At 42.9% G+C, this 17,181-nt stretch overlaps 1 protein-coding gene across 3 annotated transcripts in view; it reads right to left on the bottom strand.

Annotated features, from left to right (window-relative positions):
- LOC148442659 (troponin T, cardiac muscle-like) overlaps window positions 1–17,181 on the bottom strand; it is a 127,573-nt gene that overhangs the window by 101,135 nt on the left and 9,257 nt on the right. For all 3 annotated transcript variants that reach the window (XM_088463667.1, XM_088463668.1, XM_088463669.1), the window contains one exon: window positions 8,893–8,912. In XM_088463667.1, the coding sequence (XP_088319793.1) occupies window positions 8,893–8,912 (20 nt within the window). The remainder of the gene's footprint in view (window positions 1–8,892; window positions 8,913–17,181) is intronic.

The following is a 17,181-nucleotide window of genomic DNA, read 5'->3' as shown; positions in this document are numbered from 1 at the left end:
AGCCAAGCTTTGTGATCTGCAACTCTGGGCATCCAGTGATTATACCAGGACCCTATTTAGATTATTTGATTGCACAACAAACAAATTACATGCAGCACAAGTGATCATTAGAATTAGCAATCAGCACTTAATTGAGACACATTGCCGGTGGTTCAAATCCCAACAGCGGAAGCCCCGCAGTGAAGATCCCGACAGGTGACTATTTTTTCTACTTACTAACCTAACCTCCCCCCCTAACCCTCCCTTAGGGGTGCCTAACCCTAATCCTCCTCTAAGTGCCTAAACCTAACCCCCTCTTTCCTGCAGCCTAACCCTAAGTCTCCCGGGGGGGGTGCCTTACCATAACCTCCCCCCGGGGGTGCCTAACCCCTCCGTCACCTAGCCTAACCCTAAATCCCCCCCAGGAGCCCCTAACCTAACCTGCCCCCTCGTGGCTGTCCGCGCCAAGCTTACCTTCAACCGTCGTATTCTTGACTGCAACCCGATTGCGGATGGGTAAGTACTGCATAATGGCATCCTGTAAGTACTGCATAATGCCATCCTGAGATGGCATTATGCCTTCAATCTAGTATATTGAATTGTCTGTCAGCCACATTCCCCATTTTTGTGTATGGGGAAGAAAACTTTGATATAAATTGGGAGACACGGAGGTAATCTTATATTTTCCTGTGGTACCCAACTACACTACATGAATAGCCCGACACTGTAAGATAGCCTTTTATCACTGATAGTCTTCATAAAAGTTCAGAACATCCTCACTAAAGTACACTGTGTTTATATAGAAAATCCATCTAAACACTTTTGCGCAGTATGTCCACAATACCGTAGATATGTTCTGGATGTGTTCACAAGTGCCGGGATACATACCCCCCAGCCATCCCAATATAGTCGAAACTGTCCTGTTTTCCAGGCACTGATACAAGGTTCCACCAGCGGGCTGCAATGTCTCACGGGGGAAAGTTTGAGAAGGCACTCTGCAGGACAGAGTAGTGGTGAATGGATGCTGCACCTGTGAGATTGGCTTGGGGCAGTCCTGCAACACAGGAAGCTTTGGGCACATTCCCAGGGAATCAGTATGATTTATCGCCAGCCGCACGACAGCGGAAGCCCGGCAGGGGTGAAGATCCCGCAGCTAGAAAGATAAGTATTAACTAACCTATTTTTACACCCTAACCCTCCTTTAGGGGTGCATAACCCTAACCCTCCCCCCCAAGTGCCTAACCGTAACCCCCCTCTAAGTGCCTAAACCTAACCCCCCCCCTTTGTCGCAGCCTAACCCTATGTCTCCCGGGGGGATGCCTAACCCTAACCTCCCCCCGGGGGTGCCTACCCCCTTTCCCCTAGCCTAACCCTAACCTCTCGGGGGGGTGCCTAACCCTAAGTTCCCCCCAGGAGCCCCTAACCTAACCCCCCCTGCTGCGCATGCACCTCTAGCTCCCCCCTAGTTTGCGGCCCTGGTTAGGCAATAACGGTGGAGGATTAGGTTTAGGCACAAAGGGGGGGATAGGTTTAGGCACTGACTGTGAGGGTTAGGATATGGGGTGTGGAGGGTTAGGGTTAGGCTACAAGAAGGGAGAGTTAGGGCTAGGGGGTTGGTTTCCTATCGGGATACCAACCATCGGGATGCCGCTGTATTCTGACAGGAGGCATCCGGAAAGCCGGTATGACATACCCTTTCCGATTCAAACAATAGCCCAAGTTCTCCCTCTCAAATGTTGGGAGGTATGTAGATACAAGTGTCACATAGCTTATTTTCATATATTTCAATTAATTTCAGTGGGGTTTCCAGTGAGTAAAAAGCCTACTGTAGAGCAGAGTATGGGTCATGAATGGGTTATTAATATGAATGGGAGGAACTTGGCTAGTATAGAAAAAAAACACAACATTGTAGAACTATATGCATTGGAAGCAATTGGCTCAACTGTTATGCTTGACCTTGAGCAGATAATTACATAAGAGGAACTTTGGGCAGAAAAGTGGCGTGGTAATTTAAAAACTTTGGCTTCTCAAACATAATTTGTGTTTTTTGATTGTAGTTTCTGCATTTTACACTCTTTAATCACAGAGCCATATTTTTGGCCATGTGGACACTCTGTATTAGCCAAGTATTAGCTAGTAATGTAAAAAAATATATATATACTGTATATATTATATATAACATAAAGACTGTAGTAACAACAACAATGGAGGAAAATATTTAAAAATAATTATCACCTAAGCCAATATCAAACCGAATTATACTTCTTGTGAATGTCTTTATTTATGACTATTCTGAAGGCTATTGAAGTCAAATGTAAACATTTTGTTCAACACATGAATTAAAATAGAAACAATAGATAATGCTACTTAAGTTATTTGTTGTTAAATACCATTTAAATATTTGTTAATGAATTAACAATTTTACATTTATTACTGCACACATCCTATTTTACTATATATATATATATATATATATATACAGTTTATATATATATATATATATATATATATATATATACACAGTGAATGTATGTATGTAGTACACGCGATCCAGCACGCCACAGACACTTGCCGACTTGCTCCGGTGCCCTCTGCAACGAATACCAAAGAATGCGAAGACGGCAGCACTCAGAGACTGGTGAAAAAGTTATATTTTGGGAAACTTATGTGTCACAATATAAGTGCCACAGTGTTTGCATCTGTTGGTATATATATATATATATATATATATATATATATATCCTGGAAGCTTGAGCTGTTACTGCTGACTCACTATATGTTGTGAATCTATTTGAGCTTAACTCTGATCCTTACTGTGAACCCATTAGGAGTAGGGGTGTGCACCGGCCACTTTTCGTGTTTTGTGTTTTGGTTTTGGATCTGGATCTTTCTTCGTGTTTTGGATCTGGATTGGTTTTGCCAAAACCACCCTTCCGTGTTTTGGGTTCTGGGTTTTGTGTTTTGGATCTGTATTTTTTTTTTTAAAAAGCATAAAAACAGCTAAAATCACAGAATTTGTAGGTTTTTCAGCTCCTATGCTATTATTAACCTCAATAACCTTAATTTCCACTCATTTCCAGTCTATTCTGAACACCTCACACCTCACAATAGTGTTTTTATGTCCAAAAGGTTGCACCGAGGTAGCTGGATGACTATGCTAAGCGACACGAGTGGGCGGCACAAACACGTGACCCATCTAGGCGTGATACTGCAGTGGCAGACAGGATGGCAGTTTGAAAAACTAGGCCCCAAACTGTACATAATGCAAAGAAAAAAAAAGAGGTGCAAGATGGAATTGTCCTTGGGCCCTCCCACCCACCCTTATGTTGTATAAACAGGACATGCACACTTTAACAAACCAATCATTTCAGCGCCAGGGTCTGCCACACAACTGTGGCTGAAATGATTGGCTCGTTTGGACCCCCACAAAACAAGCTGGCAATTAATCTGTCCCTGCACAAACTGGCTCTACGGAGGCAAGATGTCATCCTCATCCTCCTCATCCACCGATTCCTCACCCTCTTCAGTGTGTACATCCTCATCCTAACAAAGTATTAACTCGTCCCCACTTGAATCCACCACCACAGGTCCCTCTGTACGTTCTGGAGGCTGGTCTCCCTGGAAGAGCTGATAATTAATTTTGATGAACATCATCTTCTCCACATTCTGTGGAAGCAACCTCCTACGCCTTTCGCTGACAAGGTTCCCGGCTGCACTAAACACTCTTTCGGAGTACACACTGGAGGGGGGGCAACTCAGGTAAAATAGAGCCAGTTTGTACAGGGGCCTCCAAATTGCCTCTTTTTCCTGCCAGTACAGGTATGGACTGTCTGACATGCCTACTTGGATGCTGTCACCGATGTAATCCTCCACCATTCTGTCAATGGTGACAGTATCATATGCAGTGACAGTAGACATGTCAGAAATTGTTGCCAGGTCCTTCAGTCCGGACCAGATGTCCAAACTTGGTCCTGCCTGCTCTGCATCACCACCAGCAGGTTGCTTAGGATACCTAAGTTTTTTCCTGGCAGCCCCAGTTGCGGGAGAAAATGAAGAAGGAGCTGTTGACGTGTCACGTTCCGCTTCAGCTGACAGTGTGTTCACCAGCAGGTCTTTGCACCTCTGCAGGCTTGTGTCGGCCGGAAAGAGAGACACCACATAGGCTTTAAACCTAGGATCGAGCACGGTGGCCAAAATGTAGTGGTCTGATTTCAACAGATTGACCACCCTGGAATCCTGGCAAAGCGAATGAAGGGCTTCATCCACAAGTCCCACATGCCGAGCAGAATCGCTCCGTCTTAGCTCCTCCTTCACTTTCTCCAGCTGCTTCTGCAAAAGCCTGATGAGGGGAATGACCTGACTCAAGCTGGCAGTGTCTGAACTGACTTCACGTGTGGCAAGTTCGAAGGGCTGGAGAACCTTGCACAACACGGAAATCATTCTCCACTGCGCTTGAGTCAGGTGCATACCCCCTCCTTTGCCTATGTCATAGGTGGATGTATAGGCTTGAATGGCCTTTTGCTGCTCCTCCATCCTCTGAAGCATATAGAGGGTTGAGTTCCACCGCGTCACAACCTCTTGCTTCAGGTGATGGCGGGGCAGGTTCAAGAGTGTTTGCTGGCGCTCCAGTCTTCGGCACGCAGTCGCTGAATGGCGAAAGTGGCCAGAAATTTTTCGGGCCACCCAAAGCGTCTCCTGCACACCCCTGTCGCTTTTCAGAAAATTCTGCACCACCAAGTTTATTGTGTGAGCAAAACATGGGACGTGCTGGAATTTGCCCAGATGTAATGCCCGCACAATATTGGTGGCGTTGTCAGATATCACAAATCCCCAGGAGAGTCTAAGTGGGGTAAGCCACTGGGCGATGATTTCCCTCAGTTTCTCTAAGAGGTTGTCGGCGGTGTGCCTCTTACTGAAACCGGTAATACACAGCGTAGCCTGCCTTGGAATGAGCTGGCGTTTCTGAGATGCTGCGACTGGTGACGCTGCTGCTGTTGCTGCGTAAGGTGATACATCTACCCAGTGGGCTGTCACAGTCATATAGTCCTTAGTCTGCCCTGTTCCACTTGTCCACATGTCCGTGGTTAAGTGGACATTGGGTACAACGGCATTTTTCAGGACACTGAGGACACTTTTTCTGACGTTTCTGTACAGTCTCGGTATCGCCTGCCTAGTGAAGTGGAATCTAGACGGGATTTGGAACCGGGGACACACTACCTCCATCAATTGTCTAAATCCCACTGCACTAATGGCGGATACCGGACGCACGTCTAACACCAACATAGCAGTCAAGGCCTCAGTTATACGTTTTGCTTCAGGATGACTGCTGTCGTACTTCATCCTCCTCGCTAAGGACTGTTGGAGGGTCAATTGTTTAGTAAAAGTAGTGGTGTTCCTACTTCCTCTCTGGGATGATGAATGACTCCCAGCAGCAGCAACAGCAGCAGCGGCAGCAGGAGGCGTAGCAATGCAGGATCCTCCGGAGGAATCCCCGATAGGAGAGTCAGTCATGCCAGTGACATGGCCTGCAGGACTACTTCTGATCCTGACTAAGGAGGAAATTGATGAGGAGGGAGTTGACGGTGTGGTTTGCAGGCGCTTGGATACAACAGGACAACGGGATTTAGGTGTCCCTGGACTGCTTACGGTCTTAGCCAAAGTTTCTGAACTTGACAGTAACTTATTATGAATGCGCTGCAGGTGCCGTATAAGGGAGGATGTTCCTAGGTGGTTAACGTCCCTACCCCTACTTATTTCACCTTTACATATGGTACATATGGCAAGTCAGTTGTTTTCCGGATTTGGCTAGAAATATTGCCAGACCAAAGAGGTGGAATGTTTGGTCTTCTGCCCAGGCATGACCGTGATGGGCTTTTTCATCCCACGGACAACAACTGTCTCCCCCGGAGCCTGATTTAAACAAACCACATCACCATCAGAATCCTCCTCGCCAACTTCCTCCTCAGCGCCAGCAACACCAGTATCCTCATCCTGTTGTACTTCAACAGTGACATCTTCAATTTGCATATCAGCAAGTAGACTGTGGGTGCTCCTTTCAGCACTTGCAGGGGGCATGCAAATGGTGGAAAGAGCCACCTCTTCCCGTCCAGTGCAAGGAAGGTCTGGCATCGCAACCACCACCACACTTGGACTCTCCTTGGGGATTTGTGATATCTTCTTAGAAAGCACAGTTCTTCGCTGTGCTTTTGCCAGCTTAACTCTTTTGATTTTTTTAGTGGGAGGAGGGCTTCCATCGTCATGTGAAGCTGAACCACTAGTCATAAACATACTAGGGATCAACCTTAGCCATTCCTTGCCACTCCGTGTCGTAAATGGCATATTGGCAAGTTTACGTTTCTCTTCAGCTGATTTAAATGTTTTTTTCAAGGTAATTTTCCTGAACTTTGTCATTTGGGATTGTATGTGCCCTCTATTATGACATTGGGCATCGGCCTTGGCAGACGACGTTGATGGCATGTTATCGTCTATGTCATGACTAGTGGCAGCAGCTTCAGCACTAGGAGGAAGTGGTTCTTGATCTTTCTCTATTTTATTTTTATCGGAGAAAGTTTGGTCCTCCATTTATGTTATATCGATTTGATATATACGTGCGGCTAAACACAGAAAATATTTTTTTATTTTTGCTGGAGAGTAGTGCACTTTGTGGGTTACACCAGCCTTTAAGAAATGAGCCAGCCGGCTCTTTACTTATGGGACTCAGGCGCACGCTTGGCGCTGCTCCTTTGTTGATGCACGTGCGGCTACTGCGCACACAATTCACAAACACAGAAAATAATTTTTTTTTTGGTTTGGACAGGAGTGTTCTTTGGGGGTTACAGCACCCTTTAATGGTCAAGCCAGCTGGCCCTTTACTTATGACACAGGCGCACGCTTGGCATTGTTGATGCACGTGCGGCTACTGCGCACACAATTCACAAACACAGAAAATATTTTTTTATTTGGTTTGGAGTGTACTTTGGGGGTTACAGCACCCTTTAACGGTCAAGCCAGCCGGCCCTTTACTTATGACACAGGCGCACGCTTGGCACTACTTTGTTGATGCACATGCGGCTACTGCGCACACAATTCACAAACACAGAAAATAATTTTTTTTTTGGTTTGGACTGGAGTGTACTTTGGGGGTTACAGCACCCTTTAACGGTCAAGCCAGCCGGCCCTTTACTTATGACACAGGCGCACGCTTGGCACTACTTTGTTGATGCACGTGCGGCTACTGCGCACACAATTCACAAACACACAAAAAATATTATTTTTTTAGCACTTGGGGGGAGCACCCCTGATGGACAGAGCACCCCCTGGACAACACTACAGCACCCCTTTAGGACTGGGACACTGCACAGGACTTTGGAGTGGACACAGCCCCTATGGAGAACTGACTGCGCAACACAGTCCAGCCAGCCCCTATGGACTTTGAAGTAGTGGACACAGCCCCTATTAACAACAGCAGCACAGCACAACACAGCCAGCCCCTATGGACTTTGAAGTAGTGGACAACAGCAGCACTGCGCAGCACAGCACAGCACAACACTACTCTGCACTACACTACACTACACTACACAGCCCAGCCAGCCATAACTCCCACCCTCCCTCTTCACTGTCCACAGCCGAGTGAGAAAATGGCGCCGACGCGGGTACCTTATATAGGATCGAAAACCTGCGAGACTCGGAAGGCGAGATGATGAGGTTTTGCCTCGATTTCAGATCCGAGTCAGGCGGGAAAAGTCGAGCCTGACTCGGATCTGCCTCGGATCGGAGGGGCTCAGGGGGGTTCGGATTTCAGAAATCCGAACCTGCTCACTCCTAATTAGGAATAGATATTTGATTATCAGACTTGGATCATATTTGGGCCAGATTGGGTTTTGATTAATCAGCTGAAGTACAGCAATACCCACCAACTTTCTATTATTACCTGTAAATCATACCCCTATGGGTTATCAAATGCGTAGGGTTTACCAGTCACGGTTCCATTGACCAGTTCTGTGAAGATTCCCTCTCTATTGAGCTCACACCTGTTTGAAGGCGAGGGTGGGTCTAAAAAAAAAAACATCAATTCTACACTGGCCTTTGTTCTCTGATTTATTGGATCTATGTTATGTTTCTTACTTTGTTTATGTGAATTAGAACTTTTGAATGTTGAACATATGTTTTTATCAAAAATTATTTTTTTTAAACTTTCTTAATTGGCCTTTTTGGCCTTCTGTTGGGTGATTTTCAGGTGGGGGGTATATCCACAGGATCCCTCACAGTCTAATGTCACACAGTTCAAAAGGAGAACACCTTATTTAAACATTTAAAGGACAGACTTTCACACTCAAGCAACCTGCTATCAAACTGTCTAAATTTGATTGCACACAGTGCACTTTTTTATGTGTTTAAGTTGTATTGGTTTCTTCTAACAGAGGTTCCTCCTGTAGTGCTGCTTATCTTCTAAGTGCAAGATATATGTATAAATTATTTCAGATATGTAGCCCTGGGTGTTAACATAGGCTCAGGGTAAGCATTAGTGGGGTAGACAAGAGCAGGTTAAGTATAAAGTGGCCAAATAAAGCATAGAGATAAGATTGTGGAGGCCAGGCAACGCAAGTGTAACCATACTTCCCAACACTGTCTTGGAGGTAACCAGGACAAATTTAGCAGTGGTACACATGTGTTTCCAATGCCTCTGGATCACTAGTCCAACATAAACCCACCTCTCCTTCCCTAAAAATAGCCATGAATTTCTATGAGCAACACAAAAGTGATAACTCGTGGGACTGCCAAATTCAGAAACACATGGTGAAACATCTGTGGATGCAGGTGCTGTGATGTGTGTGGTATATGACTTAGTGGGGTGAGTCTTAGTGACAGGTGCTACAGCTGGACTTTTTCAGAAAATGATAAAAAAATTATTACCTTCCTCTTCCTCCTCCTCTCTGTAACAAAGAAAAAATAAAAAATAGATTATGAAAGGTATTAAATGGCTGTGACAAGACTAAAGTAATTCATGTGTGGTCTAAGGGGCAGATTTCATTATGAGCTATATTGCAACAGCACATCGCAACTGCAAGATCGCTCATTTTGCCTTAAACCACCAAGGGGCCCATTTATCATTTAATTGTTGCTTTTTGGGCGATACCTGCAAATATTAAGTATCACAGCAGATATCTCCAATATCTGCTGCTGTCCCTCTATTTCCCCCAGCAGCACTGCAACACCCACAGATTTCTATGGGGGATGCAATGCTGTCAGATGTACAAAGTCATTCCGGAACTTGGTCCCCACATCTTACGTCATCTGAAAATGGCATTAGCCGCTTTAGCCTGTGGGCTACATATTGCCTACCCGGGAAAGGGTTCCTATCTGAACCTTCCCTGGCAATGGCTGCCTTGCATCTGTGATCTATAGAACATGCATGCGCAGGAGTCCTAACACAGGAGTGAAGAGACCGCTGGTGGTCACTTTACTCTCAGCACATCACAGGGATGGGCTCCTTTTCGGTGCCTGTCCCTGCTGGTGTCCTTTAGTACATTTGGGCACTATGATCGCATCCTGTAATGCAATAATGGGTGCTAATATCATGCCCAGATCGCATTGCAAATGCGATCATCAATAAATTGGCCCCCAAAAGAGCTCTGTTGTTCTATCGTAGTTCTACTTCATGTGCATAGTAACACATCACCACCAAACATCACCCATAAGTTAAACTCCGACAAATTGTCATGTGTAAAACGTAGGGCCTCATTTATCAACAAGTTTTATCATTCACAACGAAAACTAAGATATATGGTGCTCCAGCCAATCAGCTCCAACAGTCATTCAGATGACTGTTGGGAGCTGATTGGCTTGAGCATCATTATCATATGCAACAAGTTTTATCATTTGTTGTGAATGATGAAACTCATGATAAATAAGCCCTATGTCTGGTTGCAAACCATTAGCAAATTTACTGACAGTCAGTATTGATTTCAAGTAATACCTTCCAAAAATAGACATACTTCAAATCTGTCAGAATGGAAACCAGAGGGCAGATATAGCTATACTAGTAAGTATACTTTAACCCTTTTGTCACTGAAATGTTTTTGTCACCCCTGTGATGAGTCAATGTTGGCACTTTTTGCTCTGGCCACATTTCAACTTCAATATCAATCATTTTTTATGCAGTACCCATATAAATTATACCGTTTTGTTTTACAGAAGATTGAATTCCAGAGGCAGGTTCAAATAACATATCCAATAGTTGTTACAATCTGGATCCAGATTGTAACAACTATTGGATATATGTTATTTGAACCTGCCACCCACCTTGCCCTCTGGAATGACACCGTGCTGCAAAGACACTATCGCATCCTGTATTGTGTATATAGAGTGAGATGTGACTTCTGCAGCTCCACTGCAATGTTCCACCTGCAGGTTACTCCAGCTGCAATTTAGGGGCGCCAAAACAAAATTATAACTTGGCCCCCCAGCCTAAAAATGTTGTGGCGGCCCTAATTGCAAAAAGAAAATAACAGTAAGGACATCCAGAAAATACTGCCCTTTCATATGGATATTTTTTTTATGAGAATGTTTAAGCATGAATGCTGACAAATTGATCCATTCAGTATATTATATTATATTGTTATATTGTTTCAGCTTCTGGATTCCATGTTATATTTTAACTAATTTTATATTCAGTGAGGTTCTCTAGGAAGTGCTTTTATATTATATAAACTAATAATTTTATATAATACTGACTGAATTTCTAAATCTAGGACGGAGCATGTAGCAGTGGGTTAGGATGAGAGCTGGAAGGCTTTGATGAAGTAGTGGGTCTTGAAAACCCTTTTGAAGGATTGTAGAGAGGTGTCTGATGGGAAGAGAGAGAGAGTTCCAATGGTTGGGAACAGCACGGGCAAAATCTTGGAGGCGGGAGTAGGAGGAAGTAATCAGTTGGCAGGAGGTTGAATGCATTGGTTGAATGAATAGGGTGGACAGGAGAGTGAAGGGAGATGAGGTCAGAGATGTAAATGGGAGAGGAATAGGTGACGGCTTTGTAAGCGAGCGTAAGAACCTTGAATTGGGCTCTGAAGGGGAAAGGGAGCCAGTGGAGGGCTTGTAGGAAAGGGGAGTCAGATGTAGAACATTTGGAGAGGAAGATGAGCCAAGCAGCAGACTGGAGAGGAGAGAGATAGGAGTTGGGGAGGCCAGATAGGAGGATGTTACAGTAGTTCAATCTGGAGATGACCAGTGAGTGTATGATGGTTTTAATAGCATCCTGGGTGAGAAAGGGTCTGATCTTGGAAAAATTTGTGAGATGGAAATGACAGGACTGTGAGAGGTGCTGGATATGTGGTTTGAAGGAGAGTGAAGAGTCCAGGATAACTCCAAGACAGCGCACTTTGGGGCTAGAGGAGATAGTTGTACCATCAATTGATAAAGGTTTATCACATCTATAGAAACTCAACAATTTGACATTATAATTGATCGGTGCTCCGCAGCAATGTAACGTGATGGTAGCCAGCATAATCTATCACTGACAATACCTCTCACCAGCCCGGGTATTTTTCAGTAGGGAAAAGCACTATCTTTGGCAAACATGGCAATTTTCTATGTATATAATACTTTTTTCCCCACAATAAATTGCCCTCTGTCTGAGAGTCCACTGGAGTCAATAGAGAAGGCCTGATGTGTCAGGTCTGCCACCTGTATAAAGCTTAAGCAAGAAAGGTCTGAAAAGGTTTGATTTTTTTATATTTTAAAGACACATATAAAGTTATCCCAAATATACATTGTTAATGACTCTCCAGCTCCCGCTAGTGAATGATGACACTCTGCTCTTTCATTATTAGCCTAGTCAAATTTAATATAACCTACATGGGCAATTGTCCTAAATGTGGCACAGCACAAGGCTTCTTCACACTTATGATCTGGTACTCTCAAGTGAAGTATATAACACCTTTTATTACATTGAATACTATACATTATTTGTATTAAATACTAGTCTGAGGAAATCTATAATTGAATAGCTCCGTGAGATCCTTCCCAGGGCTGAATTGAATCAAGCCCCAAGTTTGTGGTCCTTGCCCAGATACCAAAATTACTGAGATATCACTGATCCAGTGTGGTTGATATAAAAGGTTGAAATGGTGTAGCTGGCAGTGCATGTATTAATGCAGTTAATGTTTGGAATTGTTTATTCTTGGTAAATAGGGAAGTGGTGTTTACTGGAAACTCAGGAGTGTTTATCTCTGGGTAACATTCATAAAGTTAGTCTGATGTAGTTATCCTGTCAAGTTGATGTAAATGTGTGTGTTAGTGTGTATGTTATATATAATATATACGGTTGCTACATATATATATATATATATATATATATATATCAAACAAGTCCCAAAAAGCCAGCTCGCAGGGGACCAGACCAGCACACCATAAAAATAACAATATTCAATCACCATAGGAAAGTTTTAATGCTTCAAACCAGTGCATGGAGAGGACAATGTTCAAAAATGGATCATAATGAGGCAATACTTATCAGCTCTGGTGCATATTTAAATGAGAATCAAGCCAGGGAGCTAAGCTCAGAACCTGGATAGCCCTGACAGCCGTTTCGTGTCTACCTTCATCAAGGAACTTAACTTCTACTATGTGATAGCCGGTTTATATGCCAACCAAAATTGGCACAATAAACAATCAAGTGAACTCACCTGGATCCATTCAGCGGTCGGCGGCGTCCATCCAGAATGGAGCCACATGTGCATGGCCGCACGTAGCATCACCACGTGACACGCGCCGCACCAACAATGATGCAGCACAGGTCACTATGCGAACGCCGGGCGCTGAAACCATGACAACGGGCATCAACATCCGGCGGACAGCGCAGCACATGCAACATAAACAAACAAATAGATGAGTGTACATTTAAAATAAACACCCATTACGGCAAGTAGATATACAATCTGGATATCGGTAATTCGATCTAATATCCACCTATATTGCATATCACTATTTTATAAAACCATAATAACTTTCATGGATAAGAGAATTTTCTATAAGATATTAGCCAATAGTACAAAAATTGTATTTTACAAAATAATATAAATGAACATGAAAAACATGAGGGCGCTTAAAGAGAGTGGAGAGCCAAACCAGAACTACCAGAACGCACATTGGCAAAATTTGTCAGTGTGTCATATGTCGCCAAGAAATGCTGAAAACGTGAATTCCTCATTTTGTCAATGGGGCACCATGGTCCCAAGCTTGTAAATCCATCGACTTCCTTGTCTTAACAATAATTTGTGTCTATCCCGCCTCTCTTCAGAGGAGGTATATGGTCAAAGGGCATATAGCTAAAGTCTTTGTTAGAGTGCCCTGCTTGGACAAAATGTCTCACCACTGGAGGAGTATTGCCTTCTAATTGTTTGAAGGCTTTTTTAATCGATGACCTGTGCATTGAAATACGTTCTTTTAACATGCAAATAGTTTTACCTACGTATATTTTATTGCATGGACATATTATTAGATACATCAAAAACTTGGTTTCGCAGCACATCCTATGCTGCAAATGATGTATAGTTCCATCAGAAGGGTGTGTGAAAGTGTTACCGATTCTCATAAACCTACAGTTCACACAACCTGTGCATCTGAATGCACCTTTTGAAGGAGTTAACCAAGTTACTGAACTGGCTGGTCGGGAGCTAATGTTGGCACTTGATAGCTTTTCCTTCAAATTTCTGCTTCTCTTATAGCAGAATAATGGAACTAGAACTGCATGGTTTGACATTATCTCAATACCATAAAGAAGGACTTATTCCTAGGGGTTTTAGGATTCGGAACCAACCTACCTTAGGCAGAAGCAATAAAGACTTTTGTCATCAATAGTGTATGATTCTGAACCAGTGCAGTCTAGACCTTATGGTTCTAGTGGCCAACAGGTCAATTTGAATATTGAGAATATTAAAAAAACCATAGCAGAATGTGAAATTAGTGGTCTCGAAGTCTTAAAGAAAGATGCAGGAGGTGATTGGCTGACCAAGTTAGAGATACACTAGCTTTAGAACTGAGCTGCTCTCTTTTAAAAAAGCTAAATATAAGAAAGTCCGTGATGACTATAAAGATATGAGAGTTTATCCCTGGCTTTTGAATCAGGGCAACAGGCGTCCTTGATGAGCAGGTCCAGGCTCACATAAAAGGACAGAATCACAATATACAGATAATGAGTCACATACATCATTGAGTGATTCTGATAGCTCTAATGAAAGTACTAAATTTTTTGTAGGTGACAGAGATTTACCTCAGAGCAAGACCAGAAGTGGTGTAACAGGAAGAGGCCCTGCAGGAGAGGGGGTAAGCGACATAAAAAAATATATATATATATATAAAAAATAAAAAAACAAGGCAGGGGTTACAGAAATCAAAGGAGATAACAGTATTCAATCTCTCTAAGCACGACCTAACTGAAGACGAGTCGGCTGTTTTGTCTAAGGGGTTGTCATTTGTAGACAAAACGATTTTGATTATGAGAAAGATCTATATAAATTTCATAGATCACTTAAACTTAAAGATTTTTTTGCCAGACGGGAGAGTGTACCTGACCAAACTAGCCCTTTTAGGGTGGCTAGTACATTTGATTCACCTTCGATAATGCCTCAATTGATACATTTATGAGACTGGTCAGAAGGGACACGCTCCCTGCTGTACGCAAGGCTAAGATTTTTCATCCCAATCTCTCAAAGAAAGAGAGTGCAGCTGTCAAAAAGTTGCGTGACAACATTGACATAGTTATACGACCCGCGGATAAGGGCGGCGGTGTCATCCTCATGAATCATGAGGACTATGTTGCTGAGGTCATGCTGCAATGGCTAGATCCTGATTGCTATAAACAATTAACTTTTGACCCTACAGATAAATTTAAAAATGAGATTGACTCTGTCATCAAGTTCGGTCATTCTAATGGATGGATTGATGATCATACAGGTTCGTTTTTTGACCCAAGATTTTCCACAAATACCATTATTTTATATCCTGCCAAAAGTACACAAGTCGCTATCACATCCACCAGGCAGGCCCATTATCAGCTCAAGGGGGTCTTTAAGTCAAAGCTTATCGCAATATGTCGATTATTTTTTACAAACAGTTGTACAACATACTCCCTATTTTTTGAAAGATACTACTGATTTTTTGAATCAACTAGAGGGTCTTGGTCAGCCACCCACTGAATGTATCCTGGTGACCTTGGATGTCACCAGTCTTTACACTAACATTGAACATCAAGAGGGTTTGAGCGCAGTTAGGGAAATTCTCTCCTCCAGTCCACATTACTCTGGCCCTCCAATAGAGTTTATTTTACTGTTGATGGATATGATTTTGCAGAAAAATTATTTTCTTTTTAATGACGTGTTTTATTTACAGTTAAAAGGTACTGCAATAGGGTCAAAAATGGCCCCGTCATATGCAAATTTATATATGTACGCATTTGAGAGGAAATACTTTATGCAAAATATCTTATTTTCACAGTTTATTGCATTTTATGCTTGTTATATTGATGATTTATTCATCTTGTGGACTGGAGGAGAGACAGCCTTAAAAGATTTTGTGAAGAGCCTAAACCTTATACCAGGTTCGATTAGATTTACATGCAAATACAGTCCAGAAAAGATTGATTATCTGGATGTTTGTGTTAATATTAAGAATGGTTCTTTTTCGACATCTGTCTATACTAAATCCACTGATAAGAACACTCTGCTTGTAGCATCAAGTTTTCATCCTATAACCCTGAAAAGGGGATTACCATTTTCACAGCTCCTAAGAGTAACTCGTATTACCTCTGATAAGGAGGACCTGCAGGAAGCATTGAAGAGCATGGGTGATAAATTTATCCAGGGTGGTTATTGCAGAAAGGAGGTCGAAAGTTCCATACAAAAATGTTTGTCGTTAAATAGACGTGACCTTTTAACAGCAAAACCAGCCAAAACGCAAGATAACAGGATGTTGTTCGAGAGTACATATTCAATCACCTCAGGGATCATAAAACAAGCAATTTTGAAGCATTGGCATATACTACAGACAGATCCTATTCTTAAAGATGCCTGTAGTCAAAGACCATTAGTCTGCTATAAGAGAGGCAGAAATTTGAAGGAAAAGCTATCAAGTGCCGACATTAGCTCCCGACCAGCCAGTTCAGTAACTTGGTTAACTCCTTCAAAAGGTGCATTCAGATGCACAGGTTGTGTGAACTGTAGGTTTATGAGAATCGGTAACACTTTCACACACCCTTCTTATGGAACTATACATCATTTGCAGCATAGGATGTGCTGCGAATCCAAGTTTGTGACGTATCTAATAATATGTCCATGCAATAAAATATACGTAGGTAAAACTATTCGCATGTTAAAAGAACCTATTTCAATGCACAGGTCATCGATTAAAAAAGCCTTCAAACAATTAGAAGGCAATACTCCTCCAGTGGTGAGACATTTTGTCCAAGCAGGGCACTCTATCAAAGACTTAAGCTATATGCCCTTTGATCATATACCTCCTCTGAAGAGAGGCGGAGATAGACACAAATTACTGTTAAGACAAGAAAGTCGATGGATTTACAAGCTTGGGACCATGGTGCCCCATGGACTAAATGAGGAATTCACGTTTTCAGCATTTCTTGGCGACATGTGACACAGTGACAAATTTTGCCAATGTGCATTCTGGTAGTTCTGGTTTGGCTCTCCACTCTCTTTAAGCGCCCTCATGTTTTTCATGTTCATTTATATTATTTTGTAGAATACAAATTTTTGTACTATTGGCTAATATCTTATAGAAAATTCTCTTATCCATGAAAGTTATTATGGTTTTATAAAATAGTGATATGCAATATAGGTGGATATTAGATCGAATTACCGATATCCAGATTGTATATCTACTTGCCGTAATGGGTGTTTATTTTAAATGTACGCCCATCTATTTGTTTGTTTATGTTGTGTGTTTCCTCTTGGGGTCCATTGCGTGTGCAGCGCTGTCCGCCGGACGTTGATGCCCGTTGTCATGGTTTCGGCACCCGGCGTTCCCATAGTGACCTGTGCTGCATCATTGTTGGTGTCACGTGGTGACGCCACGCGCGGCCATGCATGTGTGGCTCCATTCTGGATGGACGCCGCCGACCGCTGAATGGATCCAGGTGAGTTCACTTGATTGTTTATTGTGCCAATTTTGGTTGGCATATAAACCGGCTAT

Source organism: Taudactylus pleione, unplaced genomic scaffold (assembly GCF_031769625.1).
Source record: "Taudactylus pleione unplaced genomic scaffold, aTauple2 ptg001423l, whole genome shotgun sequence".
Taxonomy (NCBI): domain Eukaryota; kingdom Metazoa; phylum Chordata; class Amphibia; order Anura; family Myobatrachidae; genus Taudactylus; species Taudactylus pleione.
Note: the sequence above shows the minus strand (reverse complement) of the source record. Positions and strands in the feature narration are given on the sequence as shown.